A 24272-nucleotide genomic window follows, 5' to 3' on the forward strand; every position below is an offset into this window, starting at 1 on the left:
CTCTAACTGGCTCTCTACATTGCATTTTTCGTGTGTTCCCCATTGGATCAGGTATACAGAGATCATAGGAAGATACTTACAGGCCCACTGGGCTGTGCAGCTCACTTGCCATCACTGGGAGCAGCTAGTCGAGTTTCCTGCCCTCCTGTTTTGAATTGTGCACTTTTCAATATGACCCCAAAGTTATTTAATTTGCACCAACTGCTGGGAAATAATAGAAGAGAGACCCTAGTGGTTCTTCAGACAGGATTAACCCATCTGAATCTCACTATGGTCATTATCTGTCTCTGTTTTGCCTCCTCCCGTCGCATGAAGTGAATTTGACTGGAGTTCCATTGACACCTCCCAGTTACCAGCCTCCTACAAGACGAATTCTGCCAAGGAGCAGATGCTGCTGCAACTAGCTGACAATTTCCATCGACAGTATGCGCATCTCTGCCCGGATCGCCAGCCACTCTTCCTCCACCCATTAAATGAGTGTGGAGTGGAGGTAAAGGAACATCTGGAGACAGGGGTGTTGGGGACAACCTGGGTTTGCTTATGATAGCATATGATATGGACTATGTACAATTCTGCACAGTCACTTTTTCTTTCTTTCTTTCTTTCTTTCTTTCTTTCTTTCTTTCTTTCTTTCTTTCTATGCTGATTATCTTTTTATTCATTTGCCTGTGTTTTTTACTGCAAACATATTTTAGCAGTAGAATTGTCCAAGGGCCAGTCCCATGTGCTCCCTTGCAATAGTCACAACCAGTGCTGAAAACCCACCAATTGTACAGTCAGTGCCCAGGTATGCACCGAGCACCCCAGTTATACACCCATCCTACCAGGTGTAGTTCCACTAAACCAACTTCACACTTGACACAGCAGTTATACACACCAACTGTATACCTATCGCACTGACTGTACACTCAGCATACAGTACATTTGGGGAACAGAAAAAAGAAGTGAATCAAACTAAAAGAAATACCTGAGTCTAAGAGATCAACTCTGAAGACCCACAATATGCTCAGCCCTCAAGCTCGGTCTGAGGCACAAAGTTTAGATCCAGATTTGGATCTTAGTCTGAACCTCTCCAGATGTTGGGTGTTCAAATATGGAGTCCTGTTTGGGCTGGTTATAGAGACAGGCCTGAGCTGCAGAGCTCGCGTCCAGTTCTGGGCCTGTCTCCCCCAAGTTAAGGATGGGCAGATCCAGCATTCAAAATTTTTACTGACAACATGCCAAGCACAACATGTGGAAGCTGGAAACATACAAGCTTTCTATGAACCGTGGCTGCCGGATGTGTAATAATAGGTGTGAGGCTTCCCTAAGATTAGAAGATAGCGGGGAAGGGCCCAATCCAACAATGGGCATCTTGAACTCAACTCCCATTGACTGCCCTGGGAGCTGGCGGTCGGATGCTGCAGCACTCGATCCTAGTTGCAGTTACCCAAGTACTGAAGGCTTCATGTCCAGGTATATCCCATTGCTCTAGTCCAGCCAGGAAGTGGCAAAGGCAGAGGACAGACAGAGACGTATTTCAGAAGCTGTGGTGAGACGGCCTCTCTGCCCACTGTATTTCCCATCTCAGAAAGAGTCAATTGTAGAGCAAGAAGGTTGATCAAACGCTTGCTACATTGTTGAGAGGAGTTGGACATTAGCTCTGGCCAGCTGGCCCCGGAGTCCCTCCCTGTCACCTGCTCTGCGTGCCGCTTTCTGATGGATTCCCCACCGCGTAGCCGCTAACCAACATCCTCTTGCTGCAGAAATTTGTGAGCACCACAGTGCGCCCGACCCTGCAGCCGTACCCGGAGCTGTATAATTGGGACGGCTGTGCCCAGTTCGTCTCTGACTATCTCACCATGGAGCCCCTCTCGTCCCCCATCACGCCGGTAAGAAATGGATACTTCCTTTGAGTCTTCCAGTTGCCCCCCTTGGCGCATTGGGAGTCCCACATCATTAACAGTAATGGGTTTCTCATCAGGGTATCACACTGGCACAACCCGGGTTATGGGGCTGTGACGAGTCTCGCCCTTTGACCCCTCCAGGACCCCCCTCCCCAAGAGGGCCTGTTAAGAACCCTTTCTTCCTCCTTACTCAGGCAAAACTCCCATTGACTTCAGTGAGCCCTGTGCATGTGCATTATTTGGGCACACGACCATGTTACAGGCATGATCATTTCCCAGCTGCTGAGTGGAGACTCTGGGCCTCCCAAACCTGTCAGCCTTCCCAAGCCTCCAGCTAGCCTACTGGTCCTGATCCTGGTCTCACCCACAACCATGTAAAACCAGAGTAGCTCCATTGAAGTGGGCGTGTACAACGGAGATCAGCTGGTGGCTCATTGCATGCTAAAGCATCAGGCTTCCCTTCCAAGGACCGGGAGGCTGCTTGCCTTGGAGAGGAGGAGCATGTACAGGGACAGAAGCTGATAGGTCTCGGTAACTTGTTGTGAGGCACCTCGATGGGATGTTGTCTCAGCTCCATAGGAGACTTTGAGGCGCCCTGACAGAGGCTTCCAGAGGGACTGGGAACACGGTTAGAGATGAAGGATCAGATCCTTAGCTGGGGAGGATTGCACTGATTGCAATGGAGCCACGCTGATTTAGACTTGCTGAAGAGCGGCCCTAAGTTGTTCAAATTGGTGTGGGATTCAGCAATCAAATCCTGACACTTCTCTAGCTCATTGTACTGACAGATCTCATAGAAAGTATCATCATCTCCATTTAATGTATGGGGAAACCGAGGCACAGAGGGGTGAAGCGACTTGCCACGGTTGCACAGCAAGTTTCCAGGTCTCCTGGCTGCCAGCCTTCTGCGCCATCCATTAGCCCACATGGCTTCCTAGCAAAGGAATCTACAAAAGAGAGAACTCTGGGGAAACAGTGAACTCGGGCAGAGTTATTGCACATGCAGGGACCATAGATACAGGGAATAAACTCACAGGGAACGTGTGGGAACCAGAGGGCTCCGTTCTCTCCTACATGTGAGTCCCATTGTAGTTCTGCAGTGCCTGGCCCAGAGAATCTCACTGCATCTGAGAGCCTGTGCTTTGTTTCTGGAGAAGGAGGGGATTCGAGGGTGGAGGTAAAGAGACCAAGAAGACGGGAATAAGACTTTAAGCAAGGAAACGTGTTTGCTCTTTAAAGCCCAGTTACCTCCCCTCCCCGACCACAATCCTGAAGTACCAAAGGGGGAATTGCTTTGGCTTCAGCGTGCTCCTGTGCTCCCTGCTGATCGGTGCGGGCTACGATGCCTACTGTGTGAACGGTTACGCCACCCGGGAGATCTGCATGATGGACGAGACCAGGGAGGTGTGCCCGCTGCTGGAGAAGTCAAAGGAGGTGAGGAGCCCAGCTCACTGGTTCTGGCGAGTCAGCCACAATGCAGTGAGAAGGGCCAGGCATGCTGAACGTGACTGGCGTCCCATAGGTCTGTGACTGCCTTCTGTTTAACACGCTCTGGTACCGACTGGGGGCTCCAGTGTAAAAGGTCTGAACCAAGGGCAGTGTCCATGCAACTGGTCTTCTCTACGCCTGGGTGATCTGCTGAGTTCTTTTCCATGTCACTCTTCCACTGAAGAGGCCTGGTTGGGCTCTCAGAGTTTACTGAACCCCAGATCCACGAAGTACTAACCCACAGACTGTTAAGGGAGCTGAGCACCACGGGGTGCCTGTGATCTGCCTGGCCTGTGGGCTCCTTTACATCCCTATTGGGTTAAATAATATATATTGGAGATATATCTATCTCATAGAACTGGCAGGGATCCTGAAAGGTCATCGAGTCCAGCCCCCTGCCTTCACTAGCGGGACCAAGTACTGATTTTGCCCCAGATCCCTAAGTGGCCCCCTCAAGGATTAAACTCACAACCCTGAATTTAGCAGGTAAATGCTCAAACCACTGAGCTATCCCTCCCCCAAATAAGGCTCTGTAGCCCTCTGCTCTTGTGGTTGCAGGTCCTGAAAGAGCCCGTGAAGGAGAAGATCAAGAAGTACGCAGTCAAGCCCCCACGGGACCTGCGCAGCAAGTTTGAGCTCCAGCAGGTGGCCAAGAAGGAAGCCGATATTGAAGCCGCACAGAAGAAGAAGCAGAAAGAGGAAGAGGAGAAGGTCATGGTGAGTAAATGTTCATGTGTCTCCATCTTACTCCGAAGTCTCAGCAGCAAGATCCCTGACACAGCTAGTGACCGACTCATCAAGTTGCTAGCCACCTCCCATCATAGAATCATAGAAGATCAGGGTTGGAAGGGACCTCAGGAGGTCATCTAGTCCCATCCCCTGCTCAAAGCAGGACCAAACCCCAACTAAATCATCCATCATTGAGCTGTGAGAAACCCTCAGCCCCCACTGACTTCAGTGGGCCGGTAAGTCACTGTGTGTTTCAGCGAGTATTTAGCCTGGGAAAAGGCAGCATGAGGTAGCCCTGAAATATGTGTCAATATACAATCCCTTACACCGCCAAGATTTTCAGATGTCAAGTTAAGCTTCACAACCCCCTCCAAGACAGATGAGTAATATTATCCCAGTTGTGTGAATGGGAGAAACTGAGGCACGGTGCCATTGGGCCCTAGATTTTCAAAAAGTATCCACTGATTTTTTGAGATGATGAACACCTGCAGTTTTCATTGACATCTACTGGAAGTAATAGTGGAGGCTCAGAGCCACTGAAAATCAGGCCCTAAACATCTCAAGTTGGACAACGCAAAATGGAGGCAGGCAAAAATGGTGGCCGCTTTTGAAAATTTGCCCCTAAGCAGCTTGCAAAGGGGCACACGCAGAGTGGCGGAACGGGGAACAAACGTCAGGGGCTGGATCCTCAGCTGGTGTAAAGTAGCATCGCTCCGTTGACCTCCGTGGCGCTTTGCTGATTTTCATCCCTTGAGGATCTGGGTTCGAGGAGTCCCTGATTCCCAGCCTCATGCTCTGTTCCTGGCTCAGTGCCACCTCACTGACACTAGCGCCATGACTGACCTAGTGCATTCTGACTGCTGTAGAGACGAGGGGGCCACAGCTCAGCAGAGAGCAGATTGTCCACACAGACGTACGCTGTATAAACAGACAAGCTGCTTCAACGAATGAACTAGTTACTGGCCAGCTTTGGTTTTCTTTGGTACCCATAACAGTAAATAGTGACCTGGCATTTAGCAAGCTGATTAACTGGAAAGAATTCCAGCTGATATAAAGAGGGGATGTGGCCGGAACTCCGGGTTCCATTGCTGGTTGTTCCCATGACCCACTGCGTGACCTTGGGGACACACCATTTCCCCGCTCGGTGCCTCAACTTCCCTACTATAGAACGGGGCTAATGCTACTTACCTACTTCACAGCGGGGCCCGTGAGATTCCATTAATCAGAGTGGCGCCTGGAGAGCCTTGGCAGAACGGTACCAGAGAAGGACCAAGCACAATTGTTGTTGTGTTGGATCATGACTTCAGATTATTACTCTGTCCTGCAGGAAGCGGAAAAGCCAAAGCCAGACCCTTTGTACGGGTTACGTGTCCACGCCTGGGTTCTGGTGTTGTCGGGGAAGCGGGAGGTGCCGGAGAGCTTCTTCATTGATCCCTTCACAGCACACAGCTACAGCACCACCGACGACCATTTCCTCGGCATTGAAAGCATCTGGAACCACCAGAACTACTGGGTCAACATGCAGGATTGCTGGAATGGCTGCAAGGTAACGCTCCCCTTTGAAATGTTCCTGCCCTGTGGGAGTGCGAGCAGTTGGATTCGATGGCATGGGGAAAATGGAGACCCACGTGGCTGCTCACATTTCACTTGCCATCCCTCCCCCTTAGCTCTGCTTACACTGGCTTTAGGTCCAGAAGTCAGAGCAGCTGCCCCCCACGCCAGCGTCTGAGCCAGGGTGTAGGCCTGGGCCCAATTCACCGATGCTCTTTGACCACTTTACGTTGCTGTAGCCGGTGGGATGTGCCTGCAAAGCTACCATTGCAGCCCATCCCCGGGGAATATCCCCAGCCGGCAAAGCTGGCTGTGTGCCCCCTCCCTCAACAAGGGCCCCATACAGGGGGAGTTCCAGAGGCACGTCAGGGATAGACCGGGATGGGAGGAGACGTGGCGAAGGTGTTTCTACACCCTCGCTATTCCCCAGCTGCAGCAAAGCCGTGGGGCCACGCCAGCCAGTGCACAAGTTAGAGTGGCCCTCGGGAATCCTCCAGCTGACACCAGGCTCCCCAAGCTGCTTCCGGTCACTGGTGCAGTGTTGAACTGCGTCCAGGGCCGTTAGTGAAGAGGTGCAGCCCTTGGGCGTCTGACAAGCTGCCAAAGTGGCCATGGACAATACCAAGAGGAGGATGTTGGACGGGGAAGTGCTCTGCAACTGTGCGGCCTTTTTCCGTTCCTCCCTGGTCGCGCGCATCCAGGCAGAGTTCCACTAGACAGCTCTGAGGAGCAGTGGGCACTGTCCGGAGTTCTGTGCTCGGTGTCCCCCTCTGGATCCTTAGTTCTGAACCTATGACCCCTACTCCCGAACCTGTTATTCCTTAGTTGTCCCCCGTCTTCACTTGAGTCCCGGGTCCAGTGGCTCCTCCCCAAAGGTTGGGGGAGGGGTCTTTACACATGCGCGGGCTTGTGCCCGCCCACCTCCCGGAATTCAATAAGTCCCTCACTAAGGATAGACGTAACGCCCCACTAAAATCCTTAGAACTCCACATGGTACCGACAGGTTCCGAACCTCTGCTGCTGAGCGGGAGTCGCATGCAGTTGAGTGCTCTGTGGCAGGTCATATGTCTCTTGGTATTAGTATCGTAAGCTGAAGACACCTTTATGGCCAACCCTGGTTGTTCTGTCCTGCTTAGGATCTCACCTTTGACCTCGGGGACCCAGTGCGGTGGGAGTTCATGCTGCTGGGGACTGACAAGCCCCTTCTGTTGCTTCCGGAGGAGGAAGAAGAGGAGTTAGCTGATGAGGATTTGGATGATTTTGTAAGTTTCCTATGTTTCTACTCCGACTTCTTGATAGAGGGGAGTGATGTTGTAATGAACTGGGCCTATGTGTATGTGTGCCTTTGCCCCCTGCTGGAGAGAATCAGAGGTGCTTCACTACCTCAGTCCTATAGGGCTAGTAGACATTCTCCTTTAGCTCAAGTGATGGGGAGGGGACCTGTGCTTTTTGGAGCAGGAGGATCTGAATTCAAGCACTGCTGTTACTGTGTAATTCCCTCTGACCATGATTTGCAGCATAGTGGCACCACTGACATCCTAAGTGGTCACCAATTTGTTACAGCGCCTGCCAAGTTTTGATTGCTGGGAGAACTGAAGGACGGGACCCATGTTCAAGGCCCACGTGCACTGAAGGCCACTAGCCTGCCCAGCATGAAACTGCTTTTTAAAAATCAAATTCAAGTATACAACTTTTCAGGACACTTTCTACTCGTCTCCCTGGGGCTGAAGGAACGTGGCAATGGGATTTGGAAATAATACATGTGTTCTTATAATATTCACAAAGAAAATACTGTGTGTTGAGAGGAACAACATCTTAGTATGAAGGACACAGTGTGATAGTGTAGGGATGACATCAATACATTCTCTCCCTTTATCTAATCTGTTCAGACCAGGCCCATCACCATGGTATGCGAGTGCCCTTCTCAGATTATAGGAAATAAACAAGCAAGTCATTGGTTCTAATGAGCACTGCCATAGTCAATCAGTCCTGAGCTTCTCCACAGTCAGCGTGATCTTAAACCAAAAGAAAGTGGAGTCCTTTAGGCCAGGGCTGGGTTCTGTTAGTGGCAATGTGTGAGGGACTTCTGGATGGAGTGAACGTAGCAGTGTTCCTTTAAATGGAACAGCCACGCAGTTACAGTGGAAAAATCCAAGAGCAATTAGTTGTGAAGCATAAAATAGCACCCGCTCTGCAAAATTATATGGTCAGAAATGTCCCACCGGCTCTGAGACTTTATTGACTAAACAACCTGTATGATTTTTAGTGTGAGCTTTTGGATGCAAATACTTACATGCATAAAGCGACAAAGAGTCCTGTGGCACCTTATAGACGAACAGACGTGTTGGAGCATAAGCTTTTGTGGGTGAATACCCACCACGTCAGATGCGTGCGTCTGATGAAGTGGGTATTCATCCACGAAAGCTTATGCTCCAATACGTTTGTTAGTCTATAAGGTGCCACAGGACTCTCTGTCACTTTTTACAGATCCAGACTAACACGGCTACCTCTCTGATACTGGTCACAGGCATAAATATCTCATGTGTCTCGTGGAACTATGACTGTATAAACCATACTTTGCTGCATGACTGTATCCTCAGCAGTGTGTATAACTCAAAGAAACCATCCCTTACCGTACCACTGTGTCACCTGGGAATGTGTATAACTTGCATGAACCACAGTCTAATATAACAAGTATTTCCAGAGACAAACGTGCTTCCTGTCATGGCAGGAGAGTACTGCCAGCTTTGCTCAGGGCATTGCTCACCTAATGGAAACCCCTGCTCTGTCTTGATAGGATAAGGAGGAGGAGGAAAAGGGTTTTGACATGCCAGCATCCTGGGTGGACCCGATTCAAATATCTCGGAAAGGTATTTGTTCTTCCTTTACCATGTTGCATATTCTTCTGATGGCAACAGATACAATTTTGTGTATTGCAATGAACCTTTATTGTAACATTCTGGACAAAGTCAAGCAATGAAATAGCAATAAATCAGGATACACAATAATTAGGATATCCATTATTATTTAATTACACAGCTGTGTTTTGTGCCCATGGATTCTCCCAGAACCTATTATCTCATCCTAAATTGGGAACCTCTGCCCCCACTGTGGACATAGGACCTGGTTTCTTCCTTTGCCTGCTACCTGGGTGAATTCTGCCTGCCAGGATATCTTTCCTGGCATTACCCAGGTTACGTGGCAGTTGATGCATTATCATGTATGTGCTGTAGCAGTTCAAAGTGTCATTAATCATTATATGTGTCTAGTGGTTAAAGCCCAGGTTTGGGAGCAAGGGGATCTGGGTTCTAGTCTTAGTTTTACCACTGACTCACTGTGTGACTTCAGGCAAGTCCCTTAACTTTTCCATGGCTCAGTTTCCTTATCTGTAAAACAGAATTAATAGCCTACTTCACAGGCGTGTTGTGAAGCTTAATTCTTTAATGTACTTTGCAATCCTTGGACAGAAGATGCTATAAGAGGAAAACCTTTTATATTTGGTAAGAACTTTAGTCAAGAGCAGCCTCTAGATAAATTATTTGTAAATGGGAAATTCAGGCGGTAATTCAGAAGGTATTGCCCACAGTCTAACCAGTCAGAGAGAAGTGAAAGGTTCCTCATCCCATTGCTAACCCCCTCTGGAATCCACACCCCCAGGACTGTGTCTTTCTTTTCTACTCTAATTTAATCATCACTAGCAGAAGATTCACAGATGTTAAAGGACAATACCAATCCATACACTCCATTGCAGTATGTCGTGATTATGAAAATTAAAGACCCGATCCAGCTCCCAGAGACAGTTGGATCAGGCCCAGTCCTGTGAGCTCCTATGAGCTCTCAACATTCACTGAAGTCAGCAGAGGGGCCTAAGCACCCCACTAGATTGACACCCCCCTCCCCCCCGCCCCGAAAGTGCATCACCTTCCAGCAGCCACAATGTTCCCGCTGCACGGTAAGGATGTTAATACATTCTCAGGCAGCTGAATGTGACAAAGGAACAAATAGTTCCTCTGGAGTCCTTTATTTCTCCCATGTGAATTCCTTTTAGTGTTGACAGCAGCTGCTAAACACAAGCAACTCTGTTCCTGTGCTCTCAGCTCTTGCGGCTAAATCCTTCTCCTTGCCCTCTGCAGAATTTGAGACCCGCTGTCCCCAAGGGAAGAAGGTGATCCAGTACAAGAACGCAAAGCTGGAGAAATGGGCCCCGTACCTGAATAACAACGGGCTGGTCCAACGCCTCACCGTCTATGAGGACCCAGAATGTAAGGGGAGATGAATGATCAGCGCGAGTCCATTGAGACAATACACAAATGGGTGGGGTGCATAAGAACGTAAGAACGCCCATACCAGGTCAGACCAAGGTCCATCTAGCCCAGTATCCTGTCCACTGACAGTGGCGAATGTCAGGTACCCCAGAGGGAGTGAACCTAACAGGCAATGATCAAGTGATCTCTCTCCTGCCGTCCATCTCCACCCTCTGACAGACAGTCTAGGGAGTGGGGGGAAGAATAGGATAGAGAGGTGCCAATGTATCTCCTATCCTTTCTCCCCGTCCTTTCACACTTCTTGCTTTTCCTCTTCTGCTCCCTCAACCCCTTCTTCACGTTGCCCTGTTCGCTCCCCTACAAACCCTTAGGCTTCCAGCACTGCTGGGCACTCTTACTGGAGTCTATATATCTATCCTAAGACGTAACTGCGATGCTGGTTGGTATCACTGATCACTTTCGTACCTCTGGGTCTGATTCAGGGCTACTCTCAAGGGCTTTGTCGGGTTTGGGAAGCATCATGGGTCACAAGCCAGATGGCAGGCCACTCAGCTATAAGGTTCCCAGAAAGCAGTGCAGTCACTGTGCTGTTTGATGGCTTGATCCATCCAGGCACAGAGCAGTTTGGCCTGATCCAACAAAGCACTTAAGCATGTACTTTGTTTAAAGCAGGTTAATGATCCTTTCCACTCCCCTGCTTGACATTAAGCACTTGCTTAAATGCTTTGCAGGATTGGGCTAGAGTGCTCAGCACCTCTCAGGATCAAGTCCTGAATTGTGAGCAGGAGTTGCCAATAGTTTTCTCCAGTAGAGAAACGGTGGGATAGTGCTAACTGATCCCCCTGTCTTCCACTGATGTGACGGGGGGTCACGCAGCTAAATCTCTATGAAAATGAAGGGGACAGTGTGTGTTATGCTTAACTAAAGACCTTTCTTTATTTCTACGTCATGTCCATACGCAGTTGGTCCAGGAAGCAGGGTGTAAGCCCCTAACTGGACAAACAACCTCCTTTCCCCAGCATTGTCCTTCAGCACAAGTCACCTGATTTTCTCTCCCCTACCTCCCGTGTTACCATCACCACGGAATGGCTGATGTCTAAGATTTTCAAGGAGCCACATGGTTGTGCCATGGGGGTTTTCTCCTGCTAGGTATCAGAGTGCTGGAGGTGAAGGAGTGGTTCGAAAACAGAGAGGACATGATGAACATGAGACAACTGAATAAAAAAACAGAGGTGACGACAGAGTACTTCAGCCCGGGACACATCCAAGGTCTCAAAGGTACAATATGGGCTGCAACCCAATGGCCGTTCCTCCTAGGTTTGGCAAAAAGGCCAATCATGGGACTGTAAACTACTGGACACAGTCACCTGGTTCAGCAACAACAAAAAATCCTCCACCATGCAAGGGTCAAGTTTTCATTCTAGAGCCTTTGTAAGCACTGGTTACAACACAAGAAACTGAAGAGGTGAAATTCACAACTTGCAACCTAGTTGCTTAGGTGTGCACCTTCCCGATCCTGGGGTATCCTGGGTCTGGAGAGGTCCCCAATGCAACTTAGACAGACCTGGGGCCTATCTAAGATATAGCAGCTTCCTCCGGCTCTCCTATGGGCCACAGTGCTGCCTGAAATCTCTACAGCACTGCATGCTGCAATCTCACCTCCGACACGCCCCTCCCACCCCCAGCACATCCTTACATCGAGGAGTGTGAAGGGGTGCTCAGAAGGCAGCTTGGGTTGTCTTCTGCAGCTCCAACCTGGGGAGAATCCTTCCCCAGGCAGAACCAAGCTCCTTTATGCTGCTCTGGCCCTTTTACCTGGCATAAAGGGATCAGAGCAGGGACAAAGATCTCACCCAAGAAGGTTTTAACAGAAATAACTCTCCCCTTGCAGTTGGTGCTGATTCCAGAGCCCCCCCCCCCCCCCCCCCCCCCCCCCCAGCACAGCGTTACATAGGGATGTAAAATATGAACTGGTGAACCGATAAGCATTAGTCTTACCGGTTAACAGTCTTAACCATTAACCCCCAGGCCTGCCAGCTGGCCCCAGCAGCCCCGCGCTGGCCAGCCTGCCGACCCCAGTGGCCCTGCACCAGCTGCAGCGGCCCGAGCTGCACCGCTCGACCGGAGCCGTGCCGCCTGGCCAGAGCAACCCCAGCTGTGCCACCCGGTGCAGCAGCCCCAGCCACGCCGGCTGGATCGGCCCCAGACGGTTAACCGTTGAAACTAAATATTTTTAATCGTTCAAACTAGGGCTGTCAAGCGATTAAAAAAATTAATCGCAATTAATCACACTGTTAATCACAGAATACCATTTATTTAAATATTTTGGCTGTTTTCTACATTTTTCAAATATATTGATTTGAATTACAACACAGAACACAAAATGCACAGTGCTCACTTTATATTCATTTTCGATTACAAGTATTTGCATTGTAAAAAAAATATTTTTCAATTCACCTAATACAAGTACCGTAGTGCAATCTCTTTGTCATGAAAGTTGAACTTACAAATGTAGAATTATGTACAAAAAATAACTGCATTCAAAAATAAAACAATGTAAAATTTTAGAACCTACAAGTCCACTCAGGCCTACTTCTTGATCAAGCCAATTGCTCAAACAAGTTCGTTTACATTTGCAGGAGATAATGCTGCCTGCTTCTGTTTACAATGTCACCTGAAAGTGAGACAGGCGTTCGCATGGCACTGTTGTAGCCGGAATCGCAAGATATTTACGTGCCAGATGCACTAAAGATTCATTTGTCCCTTCACCCACCATTCCAGGGGACATGCGTCCATGCTGACGATGGGTTCTGCTTGTAACAGTCCAAAGCAGTATGACCGATGCATGTTCATTTTCATTATCTGAGTCAGATGCTACCAGCAGAAGGCTGATTTTCTTTTTTGGTGGTTCGGGTTCTGTAGTTTCCGCATCAGAGTATTGCTCTTTTAAGACATCTGTAGCTATCTTTAGAAATCTCACATTGGTACCTTCTTTACGTTTTGTCAAATCTGTAGTGACAGTATTCTAAAATGAACAACATGTGCTGGGTCATCACCCAAGACTGCTATAACATGAAATATATGGCAAAATGCGGGTAAAACAGAGAGCAGGAGACATATAATTCTCCTCTAAGGAGTTCAGTCACAAATTTAATTAATGCATTATTTTTTTAACGAGCATCATCAGCATGGAGTCATGTCCTCTGGAATGGTGGCCACAGCATGAAGGGATATATGAATGTTTAGCATATCTGGCATGTAAATACCTTGCAATGCCGGCTACAAATGTTCCATGCAAATGCCTGTTCTCACTTTTTGGTGACATTGCAAATAAGAAGACGGCAGCATTATCTCCTGTAAATGTAAACAAACTTTTTTGTCTTAGCAATTGGCTGAACAAGAAGTAGGACTGATTGATCTTGTAGGCTCTAAAGTTTTATGTTGGGGTGTTGGTTTTTTTGAGTGCAGTTATTTAACAAAAAAAATTGACATTTGTAAGTTGCACTTTCATGACAAGGAGATTGCACTACAGTACTTGTATGAGGTGAAAGGAAAAATAATATTTCTTTTGTTTATCATTTTTACAGTGCAAATATTTGTAATCAAAAATAATATACACTTTGATTTCAATTACAACACAGAATACAATATGTGAAAATGTAGAAAAACATCCAAAATATTTAATAAATTTCAATTGGTATTTTATTGTTTAACAGTGTAATTAAAACTGCGATTAATCATGATTAATTTTTTTGAGTTAATCGCATGAGTTAACTGTGATTAATTGACAGCCCTAGGTTAAACAGTTCACTTTTTAAATGGTATTTACATCTCTAGTGTTACGTGGGGTCAGCATGGGCCACACCCCAGCCCTCTCAGAACTAGGGTTCATAATAGAGTTTCCTATGTTTCCGCTGAATGCTTGGCTGGATGTTTATTTAATGTTTGCAAAGAGCTCTGAAATCTTTTGGGATAAAAGGTCCTGTAAACATGCCAAGTGTTATTACAGCTTTACAAAACCGATGAAAATGTATCAGCTCATGCTGTCACGAGTCCCCAGGCGATGCTTTGGAACTGCTCCCCACAAAAGCCAGTCAGGACTTTGGGGCGTCTCCTCTCCCATGGAGCAGACTGTCTTTAGGGCAAGAAGCTTACACGGCTTTACTTTCTGGGTCTGCCCTTGGAGCATTCCGCATATGCCTCTCCGTGCGCTTCCCACAGCGAGTTCGCCCAGGCGGGGTCCTGGGGAAGCCAGAGGGTCCTGCATGCAGCCCCATTTTGCAGTTAGACGTGACTCTCAGCCAGTCAGTAAAACAGAGGTTTATTAGATGACAGGAACACAGTCTAAAACAGAGCTTGTAGGTCCAGAGAACCGGATCCCTCAGCTGGGTCCATTCTGGAGTCCCGCGAGCCAGACACCCCCGTCTGCCCTCACCTCCCGTCCCCAACCAGCTCCAAACTGAACCCCTCTCCAGCCCCTTCTTCTCTGCTGAGTTCCTTTCCCCGGCCAGGAGGTTACCTGACCTCTTTGTTCTCCCACACCTTTAGCATCCCCTTGCAGGGGGGAAGGGCCTGGCCATTAGTTGCTAGGCGACAGAGTGTTGGTCAGAAACTGAGGCACCCACACAGTATTTAGAGGAAACATTAAGAACAGCTCCACTTCATCACACATGCGCAGGCTTTACTCCTCCACCTCTCACTACGGGATCAATTGTTGCTTTACTACAAGCCCCATGTGGGACAGTTTGCATTGTTGCCCTGCCCCGGGGGCAGATCGGGAACCTGATTGTTACTCAGGACTTGTTTAAATGTGGAAGTTATATCAATATAAACCAAGGGGTGAATTTAAACCAAGATAGTTATTCCAATGGAATTCCCTATGTGGACACACATTCCAGTATAAGAATAGTTGTTTTTTCCCCCCAGTTTATTTTATATTGCTTTGGAAGGGGTTTTAGCTAACCTGAAAACAGCCACATGGGAGTTATATTGGTTTAACTATAGCAGTATAATTATACTGGTTTAACTGGTAGAACTATCCTGTTTAGGCCAGTCTCAAAGTCACAATTTGCCTCCTAGGTTTCCCCTGCTCTGGGGCAGACATACCCTGTAACAGCCATAAACCTAGTGCAGCACGTACCTCCAAGCCAGCTGCACACATGGAGGCCTCCAGGGGTGGAATCAAGGCTCCACCTACTCCCAGCCCAGATGCGTGGGAGGCTGCAGTGGCCCTGTGGATGCTGCTGTCCTTCAGTGCTTGTGCAGAAGAGTATAGGGCGTTTCCAGGGCCGGCTCCAGGGTTTTGGCCGCCCCAAGCAGCCAAAAAAAAAAAAAAAGCCGCGATCGCAATCGCGATCTGCGGCGGCAATTCGGCGGGAGGTCCTTTGCTCCCAGCGGGAGCGAGGGACCGTCCGCTGAATTGCCGCCGAATACCTGGACGTGCCGCCCCTCTCCGGAGCGGCCGCCCCAAGCACCTGCTTGCCAGGCTGGTGCCTGGAGCTGGCCCTGGGCGTTTCACATTCTCTTACTCTCCTGCACAGGTGCGTGGGACATTCAGGCTTTATGATGGCTGCTGGGGCAATCACAAAGCAAATCTTGTCACGAGAGATGCTACTTGCTCACGCCTAGTAATATTTTGCAAGTCTGTATTCATCGTCGCTGTCACTCTTACATTTTAAGATTTACACAGCATCTCTGGCTTTCCTAGCACACACCTACAAGACGATGGAGCCAGAGACTGAGCGCACCATGGAGTTTTACAGCGAGACGCGAGTAGATGGCCTTCAGAAACGGGTTGAAAATGCCAAAGAGATGACGGAATATTTTGAAGGGCGGTCAGATTTCCTGCACTACCGGCACACAATGTTTGGCAAAAGAACAAAAAGAGCACAGAAGCTCCTCGTTAATACTGAATCGAACGCCCGACCCATACTGGTACAAGAAGAGGGAAATATAGAACATTACCGATATTAGAGCTGTGCAGAACATACCAATTTCAGTTTTGTGTGAAGATTCAGATTCATTTTCACTTGGCATAGCCAAGGCAAAACTCCAAACGAGAGAAGGGAGCCTTGCGTATGGGCTAGTCTGACCCAGAAACCCCACCATGTGACCAATTGTCATGAGCAACTCCAATTGACCAATTCCATTGAGTAACCAAAATGAAATTAAGTCTTCTAAAATCTGTGCCAGACAAAAGATTTAGCTATGAGTTTGGACAAAAAATGTTCACAAGGACCCCAAAAATACTCCACTGGTCTTGTTTCCATGTTCAAGCCCCACACTAGCCAGGTTTGGGGTTTCATTGTGAAATGTGCCCATAGCTCTGCATAATGACACAAGCACTCTGATTTGCACCATGTCATTAGCAGGGAGTCATATAAGCCCTAATTCAGGACAGCATCCCAATCCATTGAAGGATATTAAGCAGCTACTTAAAGTTAAGCATGTGCTTCAGTGCTTTCTTGCATTAGAGCCATAATAATGACCCTTTCCAAAATAGTTGGTACTGCTTATCACAGTAAGACCTCGAAACCAACCCTTGCTGTTAGGTCCATGGTCCTACCTTGTTTCCCTTGTGCAGAGAGCTTGTAAGATGGAGATGCATGAGATCTGTACCTGGGGTGTCCCCTCCAGTGCACCCTCTCCCCCACTTGGCATTCCATCTCCCTGCAGGTCCTCAAAACCAAATCTGATAATGGGGGGGGTGCACACCCACATCTGACCCCCTGAAGCCTGGGTCACACATCCCACCTGTTAATATAGGGCCAGAGCATGTTTGGTTCTTGGACAGGTGCTCAAAGCGGGAGGTTGCATCCTTTTTCCCCCTGCATGTGGGGAGCTCTGGGAGGCACTGGGTCTCTCCAAGGCATAATGCCTCATGGAGCAGATAGTGCAACTCTGGTCTTGTGCTTGAGGGGTGTAATCTACTCCTATAAGCAGCAACTCTGCTTGTTGCACTGAGCAGCTCTGACTTTGCTCCTTCTCCGTGACACTGCAGTCACAGGCGAGAACAGTAGGACCCTGGTCCTAGCAATGAGTGATGGCATCACAGTCCTAGTCTGGACATAGTTACTTCTTCCAAAATCTTTATCATGTTATAGACCTTGGAGTTGGAATGGGCCTAATTTTCACCTGGGAGCTCTGTTTCCCACCTGTTTCATCTCAAATCCCCCCAAACCTTGTCATTTTTCTAGGCCTTATGTTTGATTCTGACCGGTTTATATCTCTTTTCCCGATCCTCCCTAGCAAATCAAGGAGCAGTTCCATAGGAACCCAGAAAAGCCAGCTGATGAAGATGTAGCAGAGCGCATCTTTATGATCTTGGAGGAGCGGATTATGCTGACGTATCATTGCAAGGACGATTACATCACTGCCTCAAAGAAGGAGTTCATCAAACGGAAGGATGTGGATAATAAGGGAAACAAGATCATCATGACCTCAGACATGTGCATCAGCTATCGGGTACGGAGAGAGTATGACAATGATTTGGAGTTTTTCAGCTCAAAAGGACACAAAGAGAAGCTGGAGGACTAATTGAGATTTGGGGAGACCCAATTTCTGTAGTTCTGAGGCTCAAAGCTGGCTGTTCATGAAGGGAAAGCTGAAATCTCTCTGCATTTCTCTCTCAGGGGAGCGATTAAAGCAGGGGACAAGAAGTCAGGAATACCCACCTGGGTTCTAGCTCCATTTCTGCCATGGAGTTGCTGTGCGATGTTGCCATCGGTCCTAAACTCTCCATCCATTAGTTTGCCCAAGTTTAGAGTTTTTTCTGCAATCTGAATGCTTTTTAAAATGGTTGTAATTTTTTGTCGCGTTGAAAAGAGCATGCAGACTGTAACGGAGAGGCTGCTGCCCTGTGACCTCAAGTGTGCAGAAAACTGGTTCTAGCCACACAGCAACAGCAAAGAGGTGAACAATACACTTTCTGGCTCAGTGAAGTGTTAGATTCAAAACCTAGATGGAGCTAAATTAACTGTTAACCGTGGGCCAGATTCTTAGATGGCGTAAATCAATATAGCTCTATTGAAGTCAGTGGAACTATGCCAATTTATACCAGCTAAGGATTTGGTCCCACATGTCTGGAAGACCCTGCCATTCAACACCGGTGTTTTTGTCTTTAGGTGGGGTCTTTTGTGAAAAACAAGAAGCTGCTGCATCTGTACGAAATGATGCTGAAGCTAATGGAAGCAGAAAAGCAGTCGAAGCATCTAGTCTGGGAGTCTGAAACAGAGGTGATGGGGGAAATCTCCTTGCTAATGTCAAAGTATGATAAGGGTCTGGAGCCAGGTTCAACTAACCATCTCTTCATGTCATGCCATATGTTCAAATATTATCCAGTAACTAAACAGTGATCAAAGTTCTAATGCTGGTCCCCACCCCAGAATATACAAATCATGACTTGCTTTCGTTCTGTGGAGATCATTCTTTGGAATGTTTATGAAAAATCATCCTCAGTTCTTGTTCCACAGTCTAGGGGAAGGGGATAATCTAAGAGCAAAGATCTGCAACAGGAAGGGTACGTACTGGGATATCTAGCAGAAAGGGTACATATTGGGATATCTGCTGACCAGAGCCGGGAAGAAGAGGAAGCCCAAGAAGTTGTATTGATTAAAATCTAGTTGCTAGCTAAGCACTTCTAAGGTTCCAATGGCCATAGTATCTAGGTGACTACCACTGTGTTATCTGTAGGGAAGAATTACTTTAAAATAGATGGATTGCAATGAGTAACACATTGCAACTGCATAGAGCAAAACCCATTCCCATGGCACTGATTGGAGAGGATTGACTGAGCACAGCCATTCCAGCATGTGAAGAGAAGGCCACTGGATCTGAAGGTGAAAAGCTGTTTTGATGAAAGCCCTATAGGAGTTGGTTAGGGAATGAAGAGGATTGTGGAGCCAGTCTGGTGGCAAAGTAGAGGGCCACCAAAATACTAGGGTAAAATCCTTGGATTATGGGTCTATAATTTCATCAACGGGTTTTGGACACCCATCTTTCACTCCCACGGTTCATAATGTCACCAGAATACCTCAATGAAACTATAATCCCATTGTTCACATTTTACACGTTGTTTATTCTATATATAACACAAACAGATTTTTTCTTAGGATTGCAGTGGTATTGCCACATTTTGTAGAACAAGAGGAAATAGGAGAGGAGGAAACAGTGAGGGAGAACAGGAGAGGCAGTAAGTCTAGTGGTTAGACTGGGAATCAAGATATCTGGGTTCTAATACCAGCTCTTCCAATGACGTGCTGTGTATCCTTGAACAAGGCATTTAAGACCCTAGTGCCTCAGTTTCCCTATCTTTAAAATATGAGGCTTCTTTAATTAAATATTTGTAAAGGGGCTTAAGACCCTTGGATAATAGATGCTGTGAAAATGCAAGGTATTAACAGTACTTATTAAGACGAAATGGATTGTAGAAGTACATATTGCAGAACAGTGAAGGGCATAAAGTGCTTTCCAGCAAATGACTTTTTAGACTCTTTCAGTCTTGACACATCAGCAGGTTAGCGTATGGTTATATTGGTGAGTCCTGTTATACACTGCGATATAATATGCCAAAGCTAACATTGCAATTTTTAGAGCCAGTGGGGAGTTTAGACTCCCAAAGAGTGAACAGATTTGGTAATTCTATCAAAGAGTCTGTAGAAAATCGTAGACAACATAAAGTTCTTGTTATTAGATATTCTTTTGGTCACATGGATATATCCTCAGCATATGAATACGTACATGCTGCTCCCTAGCTAATACGTATACCAGCTCATACTACAGTCCTTGCACACAGAGCCTTGCATATGTTCTTTTAAGCAGACCAACCACGTGGGGGGGCTTCATACTTTGAGGAAATGTCAGGGCGTCTTTCATTTTCTGATTTCACTGAAGGTGCTAGAAATTCTCAAGATCCGGGAGGAAGAAGCAGCCGCCAGCAAACTGACAGTTTCCATGTACGATACAGAGAGGAATGAAAAGAGCAAACAACAGCGAGAGACAATGGTAGGCAGCGGTGTCTAAGAAAGAACTAACACAATTTTTCATCCCACCATCTATCTCTTGTACTAAAGGCAGGTTTTAGTAAGAACCATGGGATAAGCCTACTCTGTTTGAGTGGATCAGCAAGATCCGGTTCAAGTTTTTTTAGCAGGGTTGGATTCAGAGTTCATTACCAGTGGACAAAGAAATCCAGCTCAAATTCATCCCTTCTCAGGGACTCTCTCCAGAGCCCATTCTAGTACCATTAAAACTCCCTGGGTGAGATCCTGGGCTGCTGTCAATCGTCATACCTCCGTTGATTTCCATGGAGCTACAACCATTTATATTAGTTGAAGGTCTGGCTCCTTGTGCCTATGACTTTCTGGAAGACCCATGTCCAAAAAAATCACAACTTTATTTTGTTTAATACAATAAATAAAATAATGAAGAATGATTACACTCATTGTAGTTGGAGCCGTGGGAGGAGTTTGATAATTGTATCTAAATCTGCTCCATAGCCAGGGTTCATTTGGTTGGGAAAATATCAACCTCTTCCCCTGCCTCTGGAAATTTCCATGACTTGCATCTGAAGAAGTGAGGTTCTTACCCACGAAAGCTTATGCTCCCAATACTTCTGTTAGTCTCAAAGGTGCCACAGGACCCTCTGTTGCTTTTTACAGATTCAGACTAACACGGCTACCCCTCTGATACTTAACTTCTTCCCTGAGTACCAGGTTTGGAATAGATGGTTCCACCGTTCGTAGTCTTTTTGATAACAACAATATTGATTTTGGCCCAGAATATCTCTTGAGGAATTAATACCCATATGAGTTTTCTGGACAAATGTAAGGATATTCCAGTCTAGCTATCTGAGGTTGTTACATGGCTTGTTTACAAATTCCAGTTCTCTACAAGATGTTTCTTTGGTATAGATTTTGTATTGGGCACGACTGTAACAATAAATTCCAGGAACAATACTGTAGGTGCTCTCCTGATGAGAAGGGTAATAAAAAGAGGTACTAGATTTTAAAGTGTCAAGCACCTATGGACTGAACAGAAAATTGAGACAAGCAGTCCAGAAGAAAACATTTGTCAGCCAGTTCAACCAGGTGAATATCGCCCAGAAAGGTTTCAAATGCAACACATCCCTCCACTCTGAACCACTTCAAACCCAGAATGACAGTGTACCTTGTGGGGCCCTTCCCACGCCAGAGGAGATGACATTTCATGTATGGGACAAGCTCTGTATTCTAGGGGAATGGGGAGAGTTGTTGAAAAGCACAGCCAAAAATTAGGTAACAGAATAATAATCGGATTGGGGCTTTATGTGGGAAATGGTTGGTACAAGAAACAGCCGGTGAAAAGCAAACAGCTCTGGTCAGATCTTGGTGAGTTGTTATGTCCTTGGCAGGGGGGGACAGCTAGTCTGCCCTTGGCTCTGGTAGTGCCCTATACAGGGATGTTTGGGGCACTAGTTCTTCTCACCCTTACCCTCCAGGAGCGTCTGATGCAAGAAGAGAGACAGCGACAAGTGGAGCAGGACCTAGATTACCTGGCACCCTTCCTGATTCAAATGGGCAGCACAGAGAAGATGTCCAAGTGGCAAGCCCTACGCCTCAAGGAAGATTGCCTGAATGATTTCAAGCACCGTCTCATTGACAAGGCCAACCTCATCCAAGCTCGCTTTGAGAAGGTACCCACCCACCTTCTCTTGTTCACTCCTTTGGTTTGGTCTCCTTTGCTTTGGGAGTGGGCAACATGTGGGGTTCTCTCTTCATTTTACAGCAAGTGAAAAAGCAACACTCCTCCAACATCTCTGTCTAGGAGGAGGCAGTATGTATGCCCTCATGTTTCTCTGTCTTTACCCAAGGAGAACAAAGGGCAGAATAGCCCTAGGACCAAATTCAGTAGATTTGTTCCAACTTATATCAGAGCAGAATTTGACCCCCAATGTTTCTTATGTCCAAGGAGGCAGCGCTTCTATGTTTCTCTCTCCTTCCCTTGCTTTCCATATTTTGCTTACTTGTTCTATGTGTCCTCATCTTATTCATTGCTTCTCACTTATTACATTTCTTCTTCTACGTTCTTTTTTCCTTCCTTTGGTTCCTTTAATCTTGATACACTACTTCTGTATCTCTCTCTCTCTCACTCTCCCTAATACCCTGATTTGTTCCTTCTTCCCATCAGGAAACACAGGAGCTGCAGAAGAAACAACAGTGGTACCAGCAAAACCAGCTCTCTATGACCTTGGAGGATGAGGATGCCTACCTAACCTACTGCTCTGATGCCATGTTCTGTATCCGCATTCTGGAAATACGGCTTAACAGGTAATAACAACAAGTATTTAATGAATGTGTGGCAGTCTGACAGGAGTGATTTAAGGGAGATCTACAGATGGAGATTCACTGGGGCTTTGCATTTCAATTGTTTGATAATTTCATCATCTGAAAATATTCCACTTAATCTCATCATCATCATCTAATACAATGCAGCTTCTTCCTCTGATTTCCTCCTTATTTTAGACACAAAGAGATGGCGCCACAGAAATACATAGAACTGGAAGAGAAATTGTGCAAGGATCCTCGCCTGGCTGAGTATCTCAAATGTAACGTCTGATATAGTCCCTGTTCCCTCACAACAGTCACTGGGAATCAGTGCAGGAACCTGCACAGAGTTGGCTGAGCTAACCGTATGAGCTGCTGAGAAAAATGTGGCATCTTTTTCCTACTTGTGTTCAATGAACCATTTGGGGTCTGACTGATCAAATTTCCCTCAGTGCCTCTCTCCAGCTTTCCCAGGAGCTGCTGGGATCTCCTCTGTAGAGGATATAATAGCAGAAGTACCTTCTTCTTAAAATTTCATTTCCACACCTTTCATTTATCCCTTTTTTTTTCATTAAATGTTTTCCTAGTGAGGCTTTTGTCCTGTGTTAATTATTTCATACTTGTATATCTGCCTTCTTGTTACCTTGCTGTTTTAAGGCCCACCTACACTACAATTACAATTGAGTCAAAGAGCTGGATTAGAATACAGTTGTCTTCTAGCCAGTTACCTCATGGTTCAGTTCTGGAGTCTAAATGAGCCGTCAGCTTTAGCCTCTTACTTTATAAGTTGCTATGGTCAAAGTTACACGTTGGACACTAGAGTTTTCTCCTATATCATGTCACATGCTTCACACGATTGCTGATATCTAGAGATACATTAAGCTTGTCTCTCTCACAAGGCTGGCTCTAGGCACCAGCAAAACAAGCTGGTGCTTGGGGCGGCACATTTTTAGGGGCGGCATGGCTGGCGCCAGAATGCCGCCCCTAAAAATGTGCCCCGCTGCCCTAGCTCACCTCCGCTGCTGCTGCCACGGCGCGCGAAATAGCTGATTCGCGCGCCGCTACTCGCCCTCCCTCCCAGGCTCCCAAGCCTGGGAGGGAGGGGGAGCAGCGGTGCGCAAATCAGCTGTTTCGCGCGCCGCCGCGGCTCGGGGTCTCCCCCTCCCTCCCAGGCTCTCAAACCTGGGAGGGGGGAGACTCTGAGTGGCCACGGCGCAGGCGCCGCTTCTCCCTCTCCCTCCCTCCTAGGCTTGAGAGCCTGGGGGGAGGAGGCAGGGCTGGGGATTTGGGGAAGGGGCAGAGTTGAGGCGGGGCCGGGGGTGGGGTAATTAAAGAACGGGGGGGGAGGGGCGGCCAAAATTGTTTTTGCTTTGGGCGGCAAAAATCCTAGAGCCGGCCCTGCTCTCTCACCACCAGAAGTTGGTCCTCTAAACGATATTACCTCAGGCACCTGGTCTCTTTGATTTTGAGAGACTGCATTATTTAAAGAGTTGATTCTTCTGAAATCCAATAATTTCTGGATGTGCAGGAACTACTGTTCTGGCTATATAACTGAGACCACCAGTGAAATCTTTTAACTATATACTTGCTGGTTTTCCATAAATATAAGAATTCAGTGATTATCATTAGAATTACTCATTAATTCCAAAAGGCAGTAAGGAGTAGAACAGCTGTTATTTGATAGAATTTGCCAGAAATCCAGTAGTCCCAAATTTTTGTAAAGAAAAATATCAACCATTTTCTTTACTGTCACTAGAAAACATCTTTTTTAGAAAAATATAATTAGAGAGTTAAAGGGCGTCTTTATTTTTCTCTCCCACTCTCCCCAATTACAGCTCACAAATGTTGGTAGATACGAGGAAATGTCAGGAGTAAACCGAAGAGTGCATTTCTAATCAAAGGAACTTTAGGTAATAAAGTGCTTTGGGAAACACAGTGCTTTGAAATCCATAAATGGAAGACACTATATAAATGCCAAGTATTATTCTTGTATGCAGCGTTGTTGTAGCCATGTTGGTCCCAGGATATTAGAGAGGCAAGGTGAATGAGGT

General features: G+C 47.0%; 1 protein-coding gene across 1 annotated transcript in view; it reads left to right on the forward strand.

Annotated features, from left to right (window-relative positions):
- Positions 1 to 22812, forward strand: part of DRC7 (dynein regulatory complex subunit 7) — a 25479-nt gene extending 2667 nt beyond the window's left edge. Inside the window, exons 3-18 of the mRNA XM_054048505.1 lie at positions 316 to 490; positions 1746 to 1871; positions 3126 to 3320; positions 3933 to 4091; positions 5431 to 5649; positions 6791 to 6916; positions 8452 to 8524; positions 9788 to 9916; positions 11069 to 11197; positions 15627 to 15853; positions 17168 to 17383; positions 18043 to 18153; positions 19811 to 19921; positions 21396 to 21590; positions 22085 to 22224; positions 22420 to 22812. Coding sequence (XP_053904480.1) covers positions 316 to 490; positions 1746 to 1871; positions 3126 to 3320; positions 3933 to 4091; positions 5431 to 5649; positions 6791 to 6916; positions 8452 to 8524; positions 9788 to 9916; positions 11069 to 11197; positions 15627 to 15853; positions 17168 to 17383; positions 18043 to 18153; positions 19811 to 19921; positions 21396 to 21590; positions 22085 to 22224; positions 22420 to 22513 — 2425 coding nt within the window. The 3' untranslated portion in view covers positions 22514 to 22812. The remainder of the gene's footprint in view (positions 1 to 315; positions 491 to 1745; positions 1872 to 3125; positions 3321 to 3932; positions 4092 to 5430; positions 5650 to 6790; positions 6917 to 8451; positions 8525 to 9787; positions 9917 to 11068; positions 11198 to 15626; positions 15854 to 17167; positions 17384 to 18042; positions 18154 to 19810; positions 19922 to 21395; positions 21591 to 22084; positions 22225 to 22419) is intronic.
- The last annotated feature ends 1460 nt before the right edge of the window (positions 22813 to 24272 follow it).

Source organism: Malaclemys terrapin, chromosome 14 (genome assembly GCF_027887155.1).
Source record: "Malaclemys terrapin pileata isolate rMalTer1 chromosome 14, rMalTer1.hap1, whole genome shotgun sequence".
In the NCBI taxonomy this organism is placed as follows: Eukaryota; Metazoa; Chordata; order Testudines; family Emydidae; genus Malaclemys; species Malaclemys terrapin.